The sequence below is a fragment of the Cornus florida genome, unplaced genomic scaffold, assembly GCF_030987335.1.
Source record: "Cornus florida cultivar Cherokee Brave unplaced genomic scaffold, ASM3098733v1 CherokeeBrave_3.0.0_Hap2_Chr03, whole genome shotgun sequence".
In the NCBI taxonomy this organism is placed as follows: Eukaryota; Viridiplantae; Streptophyta; class Magnoliopsida; order Cornales; family Cornaceae; genus Cornus; species Cornus florida.
The window spans coordinates 7,145,621-7,162,906 of NW_026775573.1; the positions used below are offsets into that span (position 1 = coordinate 7,145,621).

Here is a 17,286-nt window from a genome sequence, read left to right on the forward strand (position 1 = left end):
AAGAATTTATAGATTCTTATCTACTTGGTAGTTTTTCTAACGGTAAACTGAATGAATGAATGTCAAGGGGATAGCCTAATGGCAAGACACTTACCTCACAACTTGGAGGTCGGGAATTCAAATCCTTTGAGGCATTCCCAAGAAATTTCAGCAATTGCCCGGTGCATGTGGGATGGGGAATGCATGCGATTAGAGGTAGATTATGGGATGCTCTAAGAGGTCCAACTGTCCAACACCGAGGGCATATGAATGACCAGTTACTACATGAATTGGCCCATGTGTTGGGATATTGCTTTGGAGGATACAAGATCATATACGTATATGTATTTTCGTAAGATCATTTCTTTGTTAATACACGTAGAGCTGACAATTTTCATTCTTTATCATCTTCTCTAAATTAGATTGGAAACACCATTTTGCTTAAAATTTAATTTTCCAAGTCTTTTACACTAGTAAATATAGCTGCAATTGAGTAACAGTTACAATTGAATAATAACAATGCATTGCAAACGTATTTGTATCATTTAAAAATGAAAAGGCTAGGAAGCGAAATAAACCCAAATGAGACAAAGGCCCAATTCTCATTAAGCCCAAAAGCAGAGCCTTTGCTGTTGAAACAGAAAAAACGGAAATTCCCGCAACACAACTATATAGAAAAGGAACTTTATCAAAAAGTTTCACAATGGCTAAATATCCTTTAAATTACTCCAGTATAAAAATTATGTTATACAAATAATAAAGTGGTATTGCATGATTTACCTTCAAAATTTAGTAAATTGTTCGAGCCATGATCTTGGGCTTGATAAATAAACAAATATTAGTGTTCGAATAACATATAAATAAATGGTTATTCTTATGAATCATCAAGGAATTCCTTTGGAGCTCATAGCCAAATTTTGCACCTTTGCTGATCTTTGTTTCCTCATGATGGTCAAGGAATTGTGATTCCCTACCTTCCATTCGATGCGATGAATCACCAAGTTTTCTGGTTATGGCTTCCTCATTCAATGGTGAAAAAACACAGCAAGCTGAGGGCAATTATCAAACTCACCTTATGTTCCTCAATCACTAAGTGTCAAGTGCCCACCATCCTTCAAATGACTCCTCATTTCATCTAGCAAAATGTATATCTCTTCGGCTTTTGGGTGTGCTTTGTCACCCTTCCGAAATTCGTGAACCTTACCATTCACTTCAATTGAGCTACAGCCAGGAGTCTTCTTCATGTTCCTTCCTTTCATTGCCTTTCTCAATTTTAACGCATCTCTCCATCTATTTGCAGATGAATATATGTTTGACATGAGTATATACGCACCATCTTTTTCAGGCTCTACCTTTACAAGATTTTCCATTACACTTTCTGCGAGCTCAACTTTTCCATGGATCCGGCAAGCTCCCAGTAATGCTCCCCAGACAAAGGCATCGGGCTCAATTGGCATGTTTGCAATGAACTCCTCTGCCTCACTTATCAACCCTGCACGACCAAGAAGGTCAACCATGCAGCCATAGTGCTCTGTTTGAGGTTCAAGGTTGTACACCCTCGTCATATCCTCAAAATGCTCATAACCTTCCTCCGCAAGTCCTTCGTGACTACATGCCGTGAGGACACCAACAAACGTCACCCCATCTGGTTCTACTCCAACTTTGGGCATCTCAAAGAAGAGATCCAATGCCCTCTTTCCTTGCCCGTGCATGGCTAACCCAACAATCATGGCTGTATACGTATACACGTCCCTGCATTTCATGCCTTCAAATACTCTAAAGGCTTCATCTATGCTTCCACACTTTGCATACATATCTACAAGTGCATTCCCTATAAAACCATCAGCTTTGATCCTATTTTTATCCACATATGTATGAATCCACTTGCCCAACTCAAGCAATCCAAGATTTGCACAAGAGTTGAGAACGGCAACTAAGGTGACATCATCCGGTTTGACACCTCTACTTTGCATCTTCCGAAAAACATCCAAAGCTTCCTTGAACTCCCCTTGTTGTGCTAGCCCAGATATCATTGAATTCCAAGACACCACATTTTTCAAAGGCATCTCATTAAAAACCTTTCGAGCAAAACCAACATCCCCACATTTCAAGTACATATCAACCAATGCATTTCCGATGTAAACATCCAATTTCACATTATTATCATGAATATAACTATGTATCTTCCTCCCCAAACTCAAATCTCCTATATTGGCACACGCAGAGAGCACAATCACCATCGTCATTTCGTCTGCTCTAAGTTTCACTTCACACATTTCCAAAAACACCCTTATACCTTCCTTCCAAAACCCCATTTTGACGTACCCTTGAATCAATGTCGTCCACGAAACCAAATCCCGTTGAGAACTTTCATCGAACACCTTTTGGACACCTCCGATAATCCCACAAACTGCATACAACCTCATCAATGTGTTCATCACATATACATCTAACACCAACCCATTCTTGATTGCATGAGCATGAACCAATTTGCCTAGTCTCAGCGCTCGAGATTGAGCACACGCCTTGAGAAGAAAAGGGTATGTGTAGTTATCAGGAACCAAGCCTTTTGTGAGCAATTCACGATAAAGCAACAATACATTTAAAGGGTTAGTGTCATTTTTGGTACCAGAAAAGCATCGAATAATGGCGTTGTATGAAGTAATGTTTGGGTGAGACAATTGTGCGAATATGGAGTGGGCGTAACTGAGGTCTGTATCGGGAGATACAGAACATATAGATAAGATTTTGGAATATATGAATTGGGTTAGCAGATTTGGGCTTGTCTTGATGATCTGAGAGTGAATTTGCTTGAGTTGTCGTATAGATTTGCAGGATTCAAGTGTGTGAAGGAGTGAGAAGTTTTGGAAATTAAAGTTGTGGGCATGTGGTGTTGTGAAAAAAGATGAAGAGAAGCTCATGAGTTTTCCAATACCGTGAATTTTGATTGGACGATTGAGCATAGGAGGTTACGAGGAACAGTGGAGAAATGGAGGTCATTGACTTTCGGGTCATTTTAATATATATATATATATATATATATATATATATATATACTTCTGTTTAGTGTATAGTGTTTACTATTTTTTTCTTTCTTTTTTATTTTATCTTCTAACGCTGGTTTTGTATTTGTTTATATATCTTTTACATCTGAAAAATATTCATAATTCAAAATTCAAATTCCAATTAGAACAGAAGTGATAAGTATGATCTATCCATTAACAAATATATTTTAAATTAAAAATCATTTGAATGGTTATATATATTTTATTATAATTTTTTCTTCGTTTTGATGATATTAAGTGTCCAAAAACGTTTTCGAGATGTATTATACTTATGTGAATTTTTTTTTGGAGTAAGTGATTTTAGAGAACCTATTTTCTTTCCTCCAGTCATCAGTATAGAAAATTAATTGGCTAACAGGCTCGTTCTTCCTTCCCTCTCCATGATATATGATAAAGAATTTGGTACCATCTTAACTTGTCCCACTTCTATTTCTTCTTTGTAGCTTCTCACTCTTGCCATGAAGTTTCTTGTCTACAAATAAAGCTCTAATCCTATTTCTACTCATCCTAGCTCTGAACTCTCCACATATTCATAACCCTATGAAACTTTCTAATCTTTCCAGAATTGTCTCTACCCTCTACAATTATCTACAATCACTCCAACATTTTAAAATCTTCAAACTTTCCTAACAATATTCTACAATTTCCACATCAACGTGAAGACTCTAAAACCCCCATTCTACTCTTACCATGCATCATCCAAACTCTCCGAATAATACTCTACAATCTCTACATCAATTTGGAAGATTATAAAACCCATTCTACTCTTACCATGCATCTCGAAAGAAGTCGCCATCAATCTGGAAGACTAACACCTCATTCTACTTGCATCCTGCTCGATAGTTGCGTGTCTCCACTGCAAATAGGCAGGCGAGAAAGTTGTTACAATGATATGTTGCTTTCTTACTAAGCAAAGTGACACATAATTGGAGGATATAGATCAAATATTACCACTAAGGAAAAAAAAAAAAAAAAAAAAAAATTGAAAGAAAAAAGGAGCTTGGATGATATATATAAGGAGAATCATAACTTTTAGAACTTAAAATCTTAACCCAAGCCTGGCTTCATGCTTCCTTCTGGCAATCCAAGCTTGTCAGCGTCCAACCCATGCCACCCTAAAACCAGTAACATTAATGGATTTTCATCAACATCAAATATCTTCCATTGCTGATGCCAACACCACTCGGTTGCAACAAACACCCTTGCATGGATAGTTTGCAAGCCTACACCCGTGAACATCGTCAACTCATGCCACCACATTTCTTCAATTTGCAGCCACTGTACCTGGTTGTGTGCTTTGTTTTTGTCCCTTCCATTAGTATGTGCCCTAGCAAAACTCCACATAAGGTTGACCATAGATGATGCTTACTTAAACTTTGAACAATTGTTCATGCCCATTCAACTAACTATTCACTGCAGACCTAGGTATAAAGCAAGTGAGAAAATAACCTCTCCAACTTTGTTCACATAAGCAACTAGGGCCTATTAAAGCTCATATAGATTTAATAATTATATAAGTCATCCTTTCCCAGTTCCTACCAAATGTCAAGCTGCTCCGCAATGACCAGAGAAAATGTTGTTTTTACAGTTAGAAAATGGGACAAAATTTCCTAGAAAATGGGACAAAGTTTCCTAGAGAATAATATAAGTTGAAACCTAATTATAATGCTCACATACAAACATAATGCTCACATACAAGCAGAGTGAGACAATCTTACTCACAGAAGAAAAGGAAAAAAAAACAAACAAACAGTGAGACAATATTTTGATCACACAAGTAAATTTAAGATCTTTCACAGCTACTTTATTTAGTAACACAAGTGGAATAATGTAATCATGGTATAACTATTCCTCAAAAGCATATCCCTGCATCTGTTGATACAACTGCTTGCGATTAGTTGATAAACCATTGGAAACTGATTCATCAGCGTGCAATATTTTCCAAATATTACTCAAAAGTAATTTTCCAATATTTCACAAATTAATACTCGGTGCTCATTGAATATTCTCAGCGATGAAATTGCATGTATTAAAAAAAGAAGAGAATTCATGTTTACCATCGATGTAAGAACTTTTAGATTCCTGTTTTATTGTCTCAAAGAGTCAACAGCATCCGAGCTCTCTAATGGCTCTTCCTTTCCCAGCTAAGCATACCCTTCCTCTTCTCCTTTCTTCTTTCATTTAACATAATCTAAGAGATCACCACTATATTCCCATCAGCATGTCTTCTCCTACTATGATGTCACTTCTTTCCAACCTCACTCATAATTTCATTCCAACGACATTTTATCATAGTACATTTAAAACCACCAACACTCATGCATCAAGTATCTATATGAGCAATAATATATAGTTAGTTGCAGTAATTCATATTTGGAATAAGGATTCACAAGTAAAATACTCATTCTCTTAGAAGCACAATAGCTTCCCCAGCTTTATCTCAATCGATCATTTTTAAGGGCACCAAAAGCAAAAGCTTTACTAGACTTGAATACAGACAGGTGTGCCATTAACAGCCTGAGGTCAGTCAATAGTTCAAGTATAATGCATGTTAGTATAAATATATATATTAAATAGGTGTGCCCGTGTGTGTGTATGTGTGAGGTGAATTCACTCCAAGAGGGAAATGGTGTTATTTTGATGCACTACGTATAACAAATTAATCTGTGTCGGAGGTTCTGGTTTAGATTGCCCTTAAATCAAGGCTTTGAACATGGTTCCAAAGTCCAGGCTACCCTCAACCCAGCATAACTAGCTCTCTGATGGGAACATTTTGTAATTGAGCTAGGTTTAATGTAATAGCATGCATATGTTGAGGTTTTATAGATCCTTATACTAAGTGCTAGTGGAACAACATAATGCAATAGGATTACTCAGGTTATGATTATCTAAAATGAATGGCAAAGTATTATAAAGAACAAACATTGTAGGTGTTGCAAATAACTTCTTTTAGGCAAATAAAAAATATAGAAAACCATAAATTTAATATCCAACTTATACATATATAAATCAAAGGGAAAGAGAGCACTTTCATTTGCCTAATTATCAAAAGACATTCATTTATCAAATGATTATAATCCCAAAAGAAAATTTTGAGGAATTCTTCTGCGGAGTCATAACTTTAGATGTATACACATGATAATCAGATCTAGACAAATTAAACAAGAGCCAAGGTTTTGCTTTGTCATCAGAATTTATATCATACGTTGCAGAAGCATGCATATGAAAATCTAGGCCGAAAACTTTTCAAGGTTCTATCCACGACAAGACATGATGTGAAAAGAGCCTTTAGAGATGGATGAGTAAATTATTCATTGGATGTATTTTGGGATTTCGCCTTTTCTTAAGAGGGAGAGAGAGTACTCAGCAGTATCCAAAAGATCTTCGATGTTGTGGAGGGATCGCTCTTCAGAAGCCAGCAAGAAGATGGCACGAACTTCAGCTTTCTTGGCCAATCTTGCCGCCAAGTTCAGTGGCAAATCAGGGGAGTTCAGGCTCCGCAATATCTGGCGATACAGAGAGAGCACATGTCCTCTATTCCGCGCCAAATCCTCGGCTGTTGCCCATATCAGACCTTTTGCCATTTCAGCACTGCACCAATAACATGAAGGCAAGTAAGTTTTCTTGGAATTTATGCACTATACAATTCAATGAGCTTGCATTAGAAACAAAGCTCATTGCATGCATTTAGAAAAAAAAGTTTTTACTAAAGAATCATTGAAACACCATAAAACATGACTTCTAAAGCTCAAGATACAACCACATAACAACTTCATCAATATGAAATAAACTCAAAAAAGTTTAAATTAGAACTATGGTACTGTTTCATTAGCATTTTGCAAGTACTTTGATTGCTTTTCAATCAAAGTGAAATTTGCTTCCAAAAGCAATAAATTACTTCCCATATGCTAACCATAGTTTGCCTTTGCTCTATAAAGGTTTGACCACCAGTTCATCACCATAAGATTTGTAGTTTTCAAAAGAGAAACACAAAAATAGAGCTATCAAGCCAAGCTAAAAAGAACCCAACTGGGATTTCTTCAGCTCTTTTGCACAAAAATGTCTTGCAGGAACTTTACCAAACATTTTGTGTGGTTCCTTTGGATATGTAAACTTTAAATTCACGTGGCACACTCAAAAATTGATTTCTGTTTTGGCCGTTTGTTCGATTAACAATAAAATCATGCACCAAAAAGAAAATACACAAACATATAGCCATGAAAGGTCACCTACTCCAGCTAAGTTTAACCTGTCATACACAAATCCACCACGACATTGGCAAGTTGTAATTCTCAAAATGGAAACAAAATACAACATACGTAAATTTTGGTTATTATCAAGGCAAGCTAAATGAACCCAAATGGGATGTCTTCAGCTACTTGTTACAAAAATGTCTTTCAGGAATTTTATCAAACAGTTCATAGGCTTCTTCGACCCAACAAATCTCAATCGCATAATACATCCAAAAAACGATTTTCCTGTAAATTTTCGACTTCAGTGAACAACAAACTCGTCAAATAAAAAATATATACATGCACAAATTCACACACAAAAATCATATACTTATGGAATTTCTGTCGGAATGGATCCTCACAATTTCTGCTCCGGCGATAAACAAGACTGATCTCCGTTGTACGGACCTAAGCACCTGAAGGTTCCTCTCTTTTTTGCCTTATCGCGGAACTTCCCGTGTGGGGTTGTTCCCTACGCTATAGAAGTTGGTTAAAAGCTTCCAAGCTTCACGTCAACAGCGTTCCCGTAGCCAAGCAAACTCCAAATTGATCCTCAAATCGGAGTCGATTTCTGGCGTTCTAGAGCCGTATCTGGTTCGTGGTCTGCGGCTAATGTTGGTTCGGTCATTTACCAGATAACGGAAGTGGTGCAGGTGCCGAGTATGCTTACCCAATTTTGTGAGTCGGTATGCGACAAGCGTCTGCGACTATTTTGTGAGTCGGTGTGTGTAAGCAAATCATGACTGTGTGGGTGTGAGACCCATGATAAAGTTACTTATTTTGCCAACGTGGCGCGATACTATTGGATAATTTGGAGTGTATGTATACACAGTTTATATATGATTGGAGCACCTGACCTCTGAAGGGTCCCACTATTTTATGCTTATCAATAATCTATCCGACTCGGTATTTTCCTCACTTTCAAAATAACGGAACTCCAAATCTTCCGGGCGAACGTTTAATGTTCCAAACCCCACCTTATGCAAAATACGGAGTAACAGAGATATACAATATATATATATATATACCAAACCCCACCTTATGCAAAATACGGAGTAACAGAGATATACAATATATATATATATATATATATATTTATTTATTTATGTATATACGCACAGCAACTCACATAGACCACTTCAAACTCAGTTTCACAGGCTTCTTCCCTTGCCATTTGTTAACTAACTTGAGTGTAAGTTTCCTTTGTGTTATTCATTACTTTCTTAAATACAGTGTATTATCTCCATTTAATTTGACACAATATTTTATTCCAAGCTTCTGAAAATTTCTTTCATTATTTCTTAAATTTTTTGTGCATATAAACACACACAAATACGCACACACACATATGATCTCTATGAATGGATGTAATGCAATACATCTTCTTTTTATGCACAATATTCAGGGATTGACTAAAAGCATGAGTTTTTTTCTTTTTTTATTGGGTTAGGATATATTTGTTATATAAAAAAGAAATTTGTTGACCATTCAATTAATACTCAAACAAACGGACACTTGCACAATGTTTCATTCCATCCATGGGTATTTATCTTCCGAATTTTTAACATTGTCTGAATATTTTTTTTAAAATTTTTTATTTCAATTATGTATAGGGAGACTTACTTCCTTTCAGAAAATATATTTGATGTAGAACAAAATAAGAAGAAGAAAAAAAAAATCATGCTTGACATTTTGATATTTTTCAATTCATCTCCATCATTTCTCTAAATAGGCCAGTAAACTATTTCCCTCATTCCTTTTAACTAACTGATGATAGGCTTGCATAAACATTCATTATATTTCGGCATTTAATTGGAAATTGTGATAAATCCTCCTGTAGTACTATATTCTGTGGTATGAAATTAATTTTTGAAAGATACTTCCATTATATATATATATATATATATATATATATATATATATGAGGAAGTGATTTGAAATAAATAATAAACTTATGATTACTAATATAACGATACTAATTTATGAGCGATGGTATTGTAACCGACTAGTCGGTGTCTCACAAAGCGTGGGACCACACCGCAACAGTCGTCGCGAGTCCCACAACTATGTGAGACACCCAATAGTCAGGTATCGTCAATTATATTATTTTTCCTAATTTATTTTGGGAATAAGAAGAAATGTAGACGGATCACATTAATCTATACAGACCTTCTGCAAGAAGTTGCAATCAAAATATTGCTTAGCCATGATATTCACATAATTCCACAAGAACTTCTTCTAACATGAGAGAGAATTTTGTTCAACAATTCTGCACCATGCACAACTTGACAGCCCTTTATGGAGCTTCTCAAATTCTACCACAATGTGGTGAAGAGTGCCTATTTCGAATGACAATGGAGATGCACCACTATACAGGAGCCAATTCTCCCATGAGGATGCACAGCAAAGTTAAAAGACAGAAAAACGAGGAAGAGAACTGATTAAATCAATTCTGATGCTCTATTTTTTGCAGATTCAAAGTGAGAGTGACCAACTCTATTTAGCAACATTGTACTTGTTGTAGAGTGAGCCTAAGAACCACAACTTTCTCCCACCTTTCCTCAGCTACCCAGAGAAAGACTCACCATAAAATGGCCAGTACACAATACAAAAGATCATCATCCTGGTAAATGCTTCTGAACCTCCTTATCTCTCTGGTGTCTCTCTTCATCCTCTCATTGCATTGGTACTGAATTAGCTGTTCTCCGCCATGTGTCAGGTCGTCAAAATCTACATCTTCATCTGATTTTCAGGTCCATATACGAGGAGTACCCTTCACTTTGGACAGGGTAAGAGCATTCTTCTCTAATACTAAATCTTTGTTTTTCTTTTTTTTGAACTTTTGGATTTTACAGGGACTTCAATCTGTTTGGTTTGTCACTAAGAAAATACTTCTCAAGAACTAAAAAAAAAAAAATAAAAAAAAATAAAAAATTTGTTTTCAGAGAACTTTAAAAGTCAATTCGAAAACAAGTCATTTTATAGAAAACAAGTCATTTTATAGAGTTTCTAGAAAATAGTTTTCAGAAAATTGAACCAAACAGAGTTTTATACAATTTTCTTAAACTGAAAACTATTTTATGAGTGACAAACCAAACATTTCTAAAGAAATGTTCTAATTGTTATCATACACATGTATAGGATCTTCTGGCTGCAAAATCAGCCAAACTAGCTGTAATACTGAAAGAGAATCCTCACGAAGATCTCTCTTATACACTCCGGGACATCCCTGCTGATCCGGAAACATTTGAGCTTGTAGCAAGATTCTGCCATGGTTTTGAATTGGACGTGTCGACTGACAATGTTGTTCCCCTCTCTTGCCTTGCTCACTGCCTCGAGATGACTGAGAAACATAGCACCAATAATCTACTAAAGAAGGCTCTTACCGTCTTTGAACAGAGAATTCTCCCTAGTTGGAACGAATGCATTAAGGCTCTGAGGACCATAGAAAACATTCGTCAACAAGCAGTGAAGTTCGGCTTAGTTGATGCCTGTGTGGAGTCCATCATCACAAAGGCACAGGCTAATCCCCTCCTCCTTGGAGAACCAATCAAGAAGTTCACATCTAACGATGATACTGAGGACAACGAAAATGATGACTATATGCCAAACGTGAGGAGGCGGCTCTTTGTTCTTGACTGGCAATCCGAGGATCTGACAACACTTTCTCTGTGGCTTTATGAGGCTATTATCAGTGCAATGTATCAGCGCAAAGTCCCATTAGAGTACCTGGCTGCATCTCTTTGTCAGTACGCGAAAAGGTGGGTTTTTTCCAGCAATACCGGAGAGGATGACATATCAATTTACAAGAGGAACTCTCAAAGAGAAGTTATTGAAACAGTAGAAAGGCTTTTACCTGGCGAGAAAGGACTTCTTCCTTGCACATTGTTGTTTGAAATGCTACGGTTTGCAACAGCCTTGGAAGCTAGCTCTGGCTGCAGAAATGGATTCGAGACCAGGATTGGGAAACAACTAGACCAGGCCACAGTCAAGGACCTCTTAATACCTTCTCAAGGATATGCCAAGGAAATGCAATACGATACTGAGTGTGTTAGGAGGATTTTGAAGAATTTCTACTGTCACTACACTCGGCAAGACGCGTCTGGATTAATCATGGTAGCGGAACTTGTTGATGAATTCTTGGCAGAGGTTGCTAGTGACATAGATTTGAAAATGAGCACATTCCTATCACTCGCAGAGATGTCGGTTTCAGCATCAGCAGGTACCCAAAGAAACTCTGACGGAATCTACAGGGCTATTGACATATACCTCGACAAGCATAGGTATCTAACAGAGTCGGAGAGAGAGGAGGTGTGTCAGGTGTTGGATTGCCACAAGTTGTCCCCGGAAGCTTGTGAACACGCTGCACAAAATGATCGATTGCCACTGCGAATGGTGGTGCAGATCTTGTTTGTGGGGCAGTTGCAGCTGAGGGACACTATCGTGAAGGAGGTGCAGGGTTCGGATGACAGATTAAGAAAATTAGAGGAAGAGGAAGCCGCAGAGGAGGAGGAGGAGGAAAAGAGAGCAAAGATAGGGTGTGGTGAGGAGGAAATGAGGGTAGAGATGGAGAAAATGAGCAACAAAGTGATAGAGTTAGAGAGTGAGTGTCATGAAATGAGGAGGAAGATTCAGAGTGATTGCTCCAGTAGAGTGGAAAAGGAGAAAGGTAGCATGTGGAAGGAAATGAAGAGGAAGTTTGGGTGCATAAGCAGCAGTATGCATGATTGTAATAATTGTCATGTGAAGAAGAAGAAGAAGAAGGTGCATCCAAGGTGAGGACTATGAACATGTAGTTCTTTTCTTGCTCTTGCTTTTAACTTATAGGGATTTATTTATTTATTTTATCAGCAATCTTTCACTAATAAACCTGCTAACAGAACTAGTTCATTTGACTTGCTGCAACTTTCATCGGCTCTTGTTAATTTATTGATTGATGTGAACTTGGAAAGCTAATTCAATGGTTCTTATTATTTGTGGTTAAGTCAATTGGTCAACATTATGCTAGGAGATCTCTGGCTTGAAATATTTATGTTCAAGATCACTTTATAGCCCATGTGTTATTGATTGGAAGTAACTAAACCCTTGATGTGATTCACATTGCTGTTGTAGATTTGTTCTTCGTCACTCTTCTATTGCTACACATTTTACCAATCAAACGTCGGTATGTCCATCCTAAACAAATCATCCAACAAGTGCAAATGTGTCTAATTTTTTTTTTTTTTTTTTTCAATGTTTATTCTTTTTCTTCTCGAAGTCCCTAAGTAGTTATTAATCATATTATCTGTAGAAATGAAGGTTTGTATATATTAAATATAGAGATATAGAGAGAAGGAGAGACAGCGAGAGAGAGAGAGACTAAATTGCTTAGCCCATTTTCTCATATATTTTTAACCCTAAAACATAAAGGGAGTTATATACAATACAATAAAGGCCTAATTACATAATGGCCACAAACCCTATATCTAATTACAATAAGACCCCAGCATAAACACATATATACATATAAGTGTTTCAACACTCCCCCTCAAGCTGGAGAATATATATCATATAATTCCAGCTTGGAACAAATTATTTTTAACCGATTATGACCAAGAGCCTTAGTAAACATATCAGCTAATTGATCTTTAGACTTTACGAATGGAGTAGAAATGTTTCCACTCAATATTTTCTCTCGAGTGAAGTGACAATCAACTTCAATGTGCTTGGTTCTTTCATGAAAATCCGGATTGGATGCGATGTGAATAGATGCTTGGTTATCACAGAACAGTGGAATAGGAGTCTTGACTATTAACCCAAGTTCTTCAAGAAAATGTTGTATCCACGTTAACTCACTAGAGGTGTTGGCCATCGCCCTGTACTCTGCTTCAGCGCTAGACCGTGCTACAACTGTTTGCTTCTTACTTTTCCATGTAACAAGGTTTCCACCAACAAGTGTGCAATAGCCTGTAGTTGATTTCCTATCTGAGGGAGAACCAACCTAGTCAGCATCTGTGAAACCTGTCACATTAAGATTACCATTAGATTTATATAGTAATCCAAAACCTGGAGCTTGTTTGAGATATCGAATAATTCGAAGAACAGCATTCCAATGTGGTACTCTCGGAACACTTATGAACTGACTTACAACACTAACTGCATATGAAATGTCAGGTCGGGTGATAGTGAGATAAATTAGTTTCCCAACTAGGCGTCGATATCTACCATGATCGTCAAATAAATCACCCTCATCAAGTAATAATTTTATATTTGGGTCTATAGGAGCATCAGCAGGGCGAGTACCTAACATACCTGTTTCTTTTAACAAGTCCAACACATATTTTCTTTGAGATAGACTTATACCTTCCTTGGATCTAGCAACTTCAATACCCAAGAAATATTTGAGTTTACCTAGATCCTTTGTGTGAAACCGATTCTGTAAGAACAATTTTAACTTTGCAATGCCGTCAGAATTATCACCTGTTATAACAATATCATCTACATATACCACAAGAAATATAAAGCCAGTCTTAGTATGTTGGTAAAATACCGAATGATCTGTCTCGCATCTGTTAAGGCCAAAAGAAAGTACCGCCTCAGAGAATTTTCCAAACCAAGCCCTTGGAGATTGTTTCGATCCGTACAGGGCCTTTTTAAGTCGACATACAGCATAAAGAGACTCCCCCTGAGCAACAAATCCAGGTGGTTGCTCTATGTAAACCTCTTCATGTAAGTCACCATGTAAGAAAGCATTTTTCACATCTAATTGAAATAATGGCCAACTGCGATTGGCGGCAATAGAAATAAGGATTCGGATAGAAGAAATCTTCGCAATAGGAGAAAAAGTCTCATCATAATCAATACCATAGGTTTGTGTGTATCCCTTTGCAACAAGGCGAGCCTTCAATCGCTCAACAGATCCATCATGGAGATATTTGACAGTGTAGACCCACTTACAACCAACCGTTTTGGAATCGGGGGGTAAGGAAACAAGATCCCATGTCCCATTATGATGAAGAGCATCCATTTCATCTATCATGGCGTTGCGCCAAGCTGTGTCAGATAGAGCATCCTGCATAGTTTTGGGAACAGCAATAGCAAATAACGTGGATAAAAAACAAGAAAATGAGGGCGATACCTTTTTATAGGAAACAAAGTTAGATATAGGGTGTGCAGTGACACATGAGCGAACACCCTTACGTAATGCAATAGGAAGATCATCAGTGGCAGGAGGAGCCTCAATGGAAGTAGACGCGGGGGGGGGGGGGGGGGGGGGGGGCTACTCGTGATCGACAACTATACACTTGAAGTGGCGGTGGCACATGAGGTGATTATGGTGGGTCACAGGGTAATGAATGTGACACAATAGGCAACGGAAGCAGTAACTCGGTTTCTAAAGACGAACTATGTGAAGAAAAATAAGGAGTATCCTCAAAAAAGGTAACGTCCATGCACACAAAAGCCTTACGAGTGCTAGGATCTCAACATTTATAACCTTTTTGAGTCCGAGAGTATCCAATAAAGACACACTTGATGGCACGAGGAGACAATTTATCAGCGCCAGGGCATAATATGTGAGCAAAACACACACACCCAAAAACACGAGGCGGCAATGCAAATAATGGTCGAGTAGGAAAAACAAAGGAATAAGGACATTTCCAATTAAGAACAGAAGATGGCATACGATTAATTAAATAACAAATAGTTAAAACAGCATTGCCCCAAAATGCTTTTGGTAGATGCATATGTATCATCAATGTACGAGCTATTTTAATTAAATGCCTATTTTTCCGTTCAGCTCCGCCATTTTGTTGAGGAGTATAAGAACAAGAAGTTTTGTGCAAAATACCACGAGAGTCGCAAAAACTAGAAATAGCACATTTGACATACTCCATAGCATTATCAGATTGTAAAGTACGTATAACACACCCAAATTGGACCTCAATTTCTTTTAAAAATATTTGAAATATGGAAAACAGTTCAGAATGGTCTTTTATTAAAAACAACCAAGTCATCCTTGAATAATCATCAACAAAGGTAACAAAATAAGAAAAACCTGAGTGACTAGTGTGACGAGCGGGACCCCAAATGTCCGTATGTACTAATTTAAATAAAGAAGACCGACGATTAACAATACGAGGAGGGAAAGACACTCTATGGTGCTTACCCAACTGACAAGATTCACAATTTGAAATAGACACAGACTCAAGGAAAGGCAAAACAGACTTCAAATACCGCAACGAGGGATGACCTAACCGATAATGCCACTGGTACACAGACATCTGGGAATGTAAAACAACAGTGGAAGGTTTGCAATCCAAATAGTATAGGCCATTTCTGTTACTGCCCCCACCAATCGTCTGTTTCGTGTTGAGGTCCTGAAAGACACAAGACGAAGGATAAAATGTGACAAAACAGTTCAGAGCTTGAGTCAATTTACTTACAAATAATAAATTAAAGGGAAAATTTGGAACTAATTGCACAGAGGATAAAGAAATGGATGGGGTTAGTTTAACTGTTCCCTGGCCAATAATGGAACATGTTCTACCATCAACCAGAGTAACAAAAGATGAGGAACTAGACTTCTGAAAATTAGAAATAGAGATGCATCACCTGTGAGATGGGTAGAAGCCCCAGAGTCAATAACCCAAGCGGATGCTGAAGTTTGTAAGTCGGGTAAGCATGCAATATTACCTGATTGCGCAAAATTAGCTACATCAGTAGAGTTGGGATGTGTCCGGTTGACCAATGCACTGAACTCAGCTCGTGATAGTGATAGTGTCACAGTGTCACTAGTAGATGCAGGTGATGGTAATCCAGAAGTCTGACCAAGAGAGGGATGAGACCCTGCAAGGTCAGAGGAAGACACTGCTTGATTTGCCCATGCTGGTTTCCCATGAAGAGTCCAACAGTTCTCAACAGAATGGTTAGTACCCTTACAGTGGCTGCACATACGAGTGTCACTACGGCCACGACCACGGCGATTGCGACTTCTATCACGACCACTACCGCTACGAGAACTACCTGAATTTCCACCATACCCTCTATTGCCAGTAGGAGTATCACCTAAATTTCCACCATACCCTCTGTTGCCACTAGGATTATCACGACCTCTAGAGGACTGTGGAAAAATAGAAGGAATCATCATAGCTGAATTTTCTTTTACTCCAGTGGGCGTCACATGTGATTGTTCTGAAACCCTAAGTAAACGGGGAATAAATGTTACCCAAAGATGGGAGTCCTCTATCACCCGCAAGAATCTGGTCCCGAATATTATGAAGGTTCGGGTGCAAACCAGCAAGAAAAATAGAAACAGAAAATTCCTCACGTTGTCGCTTGAGAACATCAGGATCAGTAGTCGAGGGGTGGTACTGATTTAACTCATCTAACAGGCTTTTGAAATTACTGTAATACTTACCAAGGCCTTGACCAGAGAAGTCAGATTGACGAGAATGAAATATCTTTTCATATAATGAATATATGCGAGAAACATTTGTGTCCATAGAGTAAGTTTCTTTAACTGCATCCCAGATTGCCTTGGCAGTGTTGACAAACATAAAAGTGGATGCAATTGAAGGTTCCATACTGTTCCACAACCAGGACATAACCATATAGTTATCAGTTTCCTACTCCTTATATGTTGCTGATGTTTTTGATGGAGGATTAGTTGTAATAAGTTTCAGCTTTCGTCGGGCACCTAAAGAAATCTTTACTGCTTGAGCCCATAGTAAGTAATTGGAATTACTTAATTTCATAGATGTAATTTGCAGCCCAACAGGATCAACATATGTTGCAGAAGATTTAACTCCAGTAGACCCAGAAGCAACATTTGAATCGTCCGGCATGGAGATATGAATATGGAAAGAAAAAAAAAAACTTATCTTCGCCAAGTTAAGATGCCAAATTTGTAGCGAGAAAACAAAGAAGTTGTTGCACCTGAGAAGGCCAGACCAGAGTTGAACCGGGAACAAAAGAAGACTCGGAGCAGAACAGACCCGGTAAGTAAATCGGGCCAGATCTTGAATCGGGTT

General features: G+C 37.8%; 3 protein-coding genes across 4 annotated transcripts; 1 reads left to right on the forward strand and 2 right to left on the reverse strand.

The window, feature by feature from the left end:
* Positions 1 to 617: 617 nt before the first annotated feature.
* Positions 618 to 5,917, reverse strand: LOC132299249 (pentatricopeptide repeat-containing protein At1g08070, chloroplastic-like). The gene has a single exon (XM_059795758.1). The coding sequence runs from the start codon at positions 2,940 to 2,942 to the stop codon at positions 1,062 to 1,064; it is 1,881 nt and encodes a 626-aa protein (XP_059651741.1). The 5' UTR covers positions 2,943 to 5,917; the 3' UTR covers positions 618 to 1,061.
* A 138-nt stretch (positions 5,918 to 6,055) lies between these two features.
* LOC132299250 (uncharacterized) lies at positions 6,056 to 8,012 on the reverse strand. Of its 2 annotated transcripts, none has more exons than XM_059795760.1 (2): positions 7,608 to 8,012; positions 6,056 to 6,635 (listed from the first exon to the last, which is right to left on the reverse strand). In XM_059795760.1, exon 2 carries the CDS (start codon positions 6,626 to 6,628, stop codon positions 6,356 to 6,358), a length of 273 nt encoding a protein of 90 aa, XP_059651743.1. In that variant the 5' UTR covers positions 6,629 to 6,635; positions 7,608 to 8,012; the 3' UTR covers positions 6,056 to 6,355. The 2 variants fall into 2 exon arrangements, with proteins under 2 accessions (XP_059651743.1, XP_059651742.1); XM_059795759.1 differs by having other exon boundaries at positions 7,639 to 8,011.
* Positions 8,013 to 9,867: 1,855 nt separating this feature from the next.
* Positions 9,868 to 12,097, forward strand: LOC132301015 (BTB/POZ domain-containing protein At5g17580). The gene is made up of 3 exons (XM_059798312.1): positions 9,868 to 9,902; positions 9,996 to 10,065; positions 10,418 to 12,097. The coding sequence occupies exons 1-3, from the start codon at positions 9,868 to 9,870 to the stop codon at positions 12,053 to 12,055; spliced, it is 1,743 nt and encodes a 580-aa protein (XP_059654295.1). The 3' UTR covers positions 12,056 to 12,097.
* The last annotated feature ends 5,189 nt before the right edge of the window (positions 12,098 to 17,286 follow it).

Excerpts from the sequence above, each read along its gene's own strand:
- LOC132299249 (XM_059795758.1), bottom strand. The coding sequence starts at position 2,942 with ATGCTCAATCGTCCAATCAAAATTCACGGTATTGGAAAACTCATGAGC.
- LOC132299250 (XM_059795760.1), bottom strand. The coding sequence starts at position 6,628 with ATGGCAAAAGGTCTGATATGGGCAACAGCCGAGGATTTGGCGCGGAAT.
- LOC132301015 (XM_059798312.1), top strand. The coding sequence starts at position 9,868 with ATGGCCAGTACACAATACAAAAGATCATCATCCTG. Across the intron at positions 9,903-9,995 it reads TACAAAAGATCATCATCCTG|GTCGTCAAAATCTACATCTT; the intron begins GTAAATGCTTCT and ends GCCATGTGTCAG. Across the intron at positions 10,066-10,417 it reads TACCCTTCACTTTGGACAGG|GATCTTCTGGCTGCAAAATC; the intron begins GTAAGAGCATTC and ends ACACATGTATAG.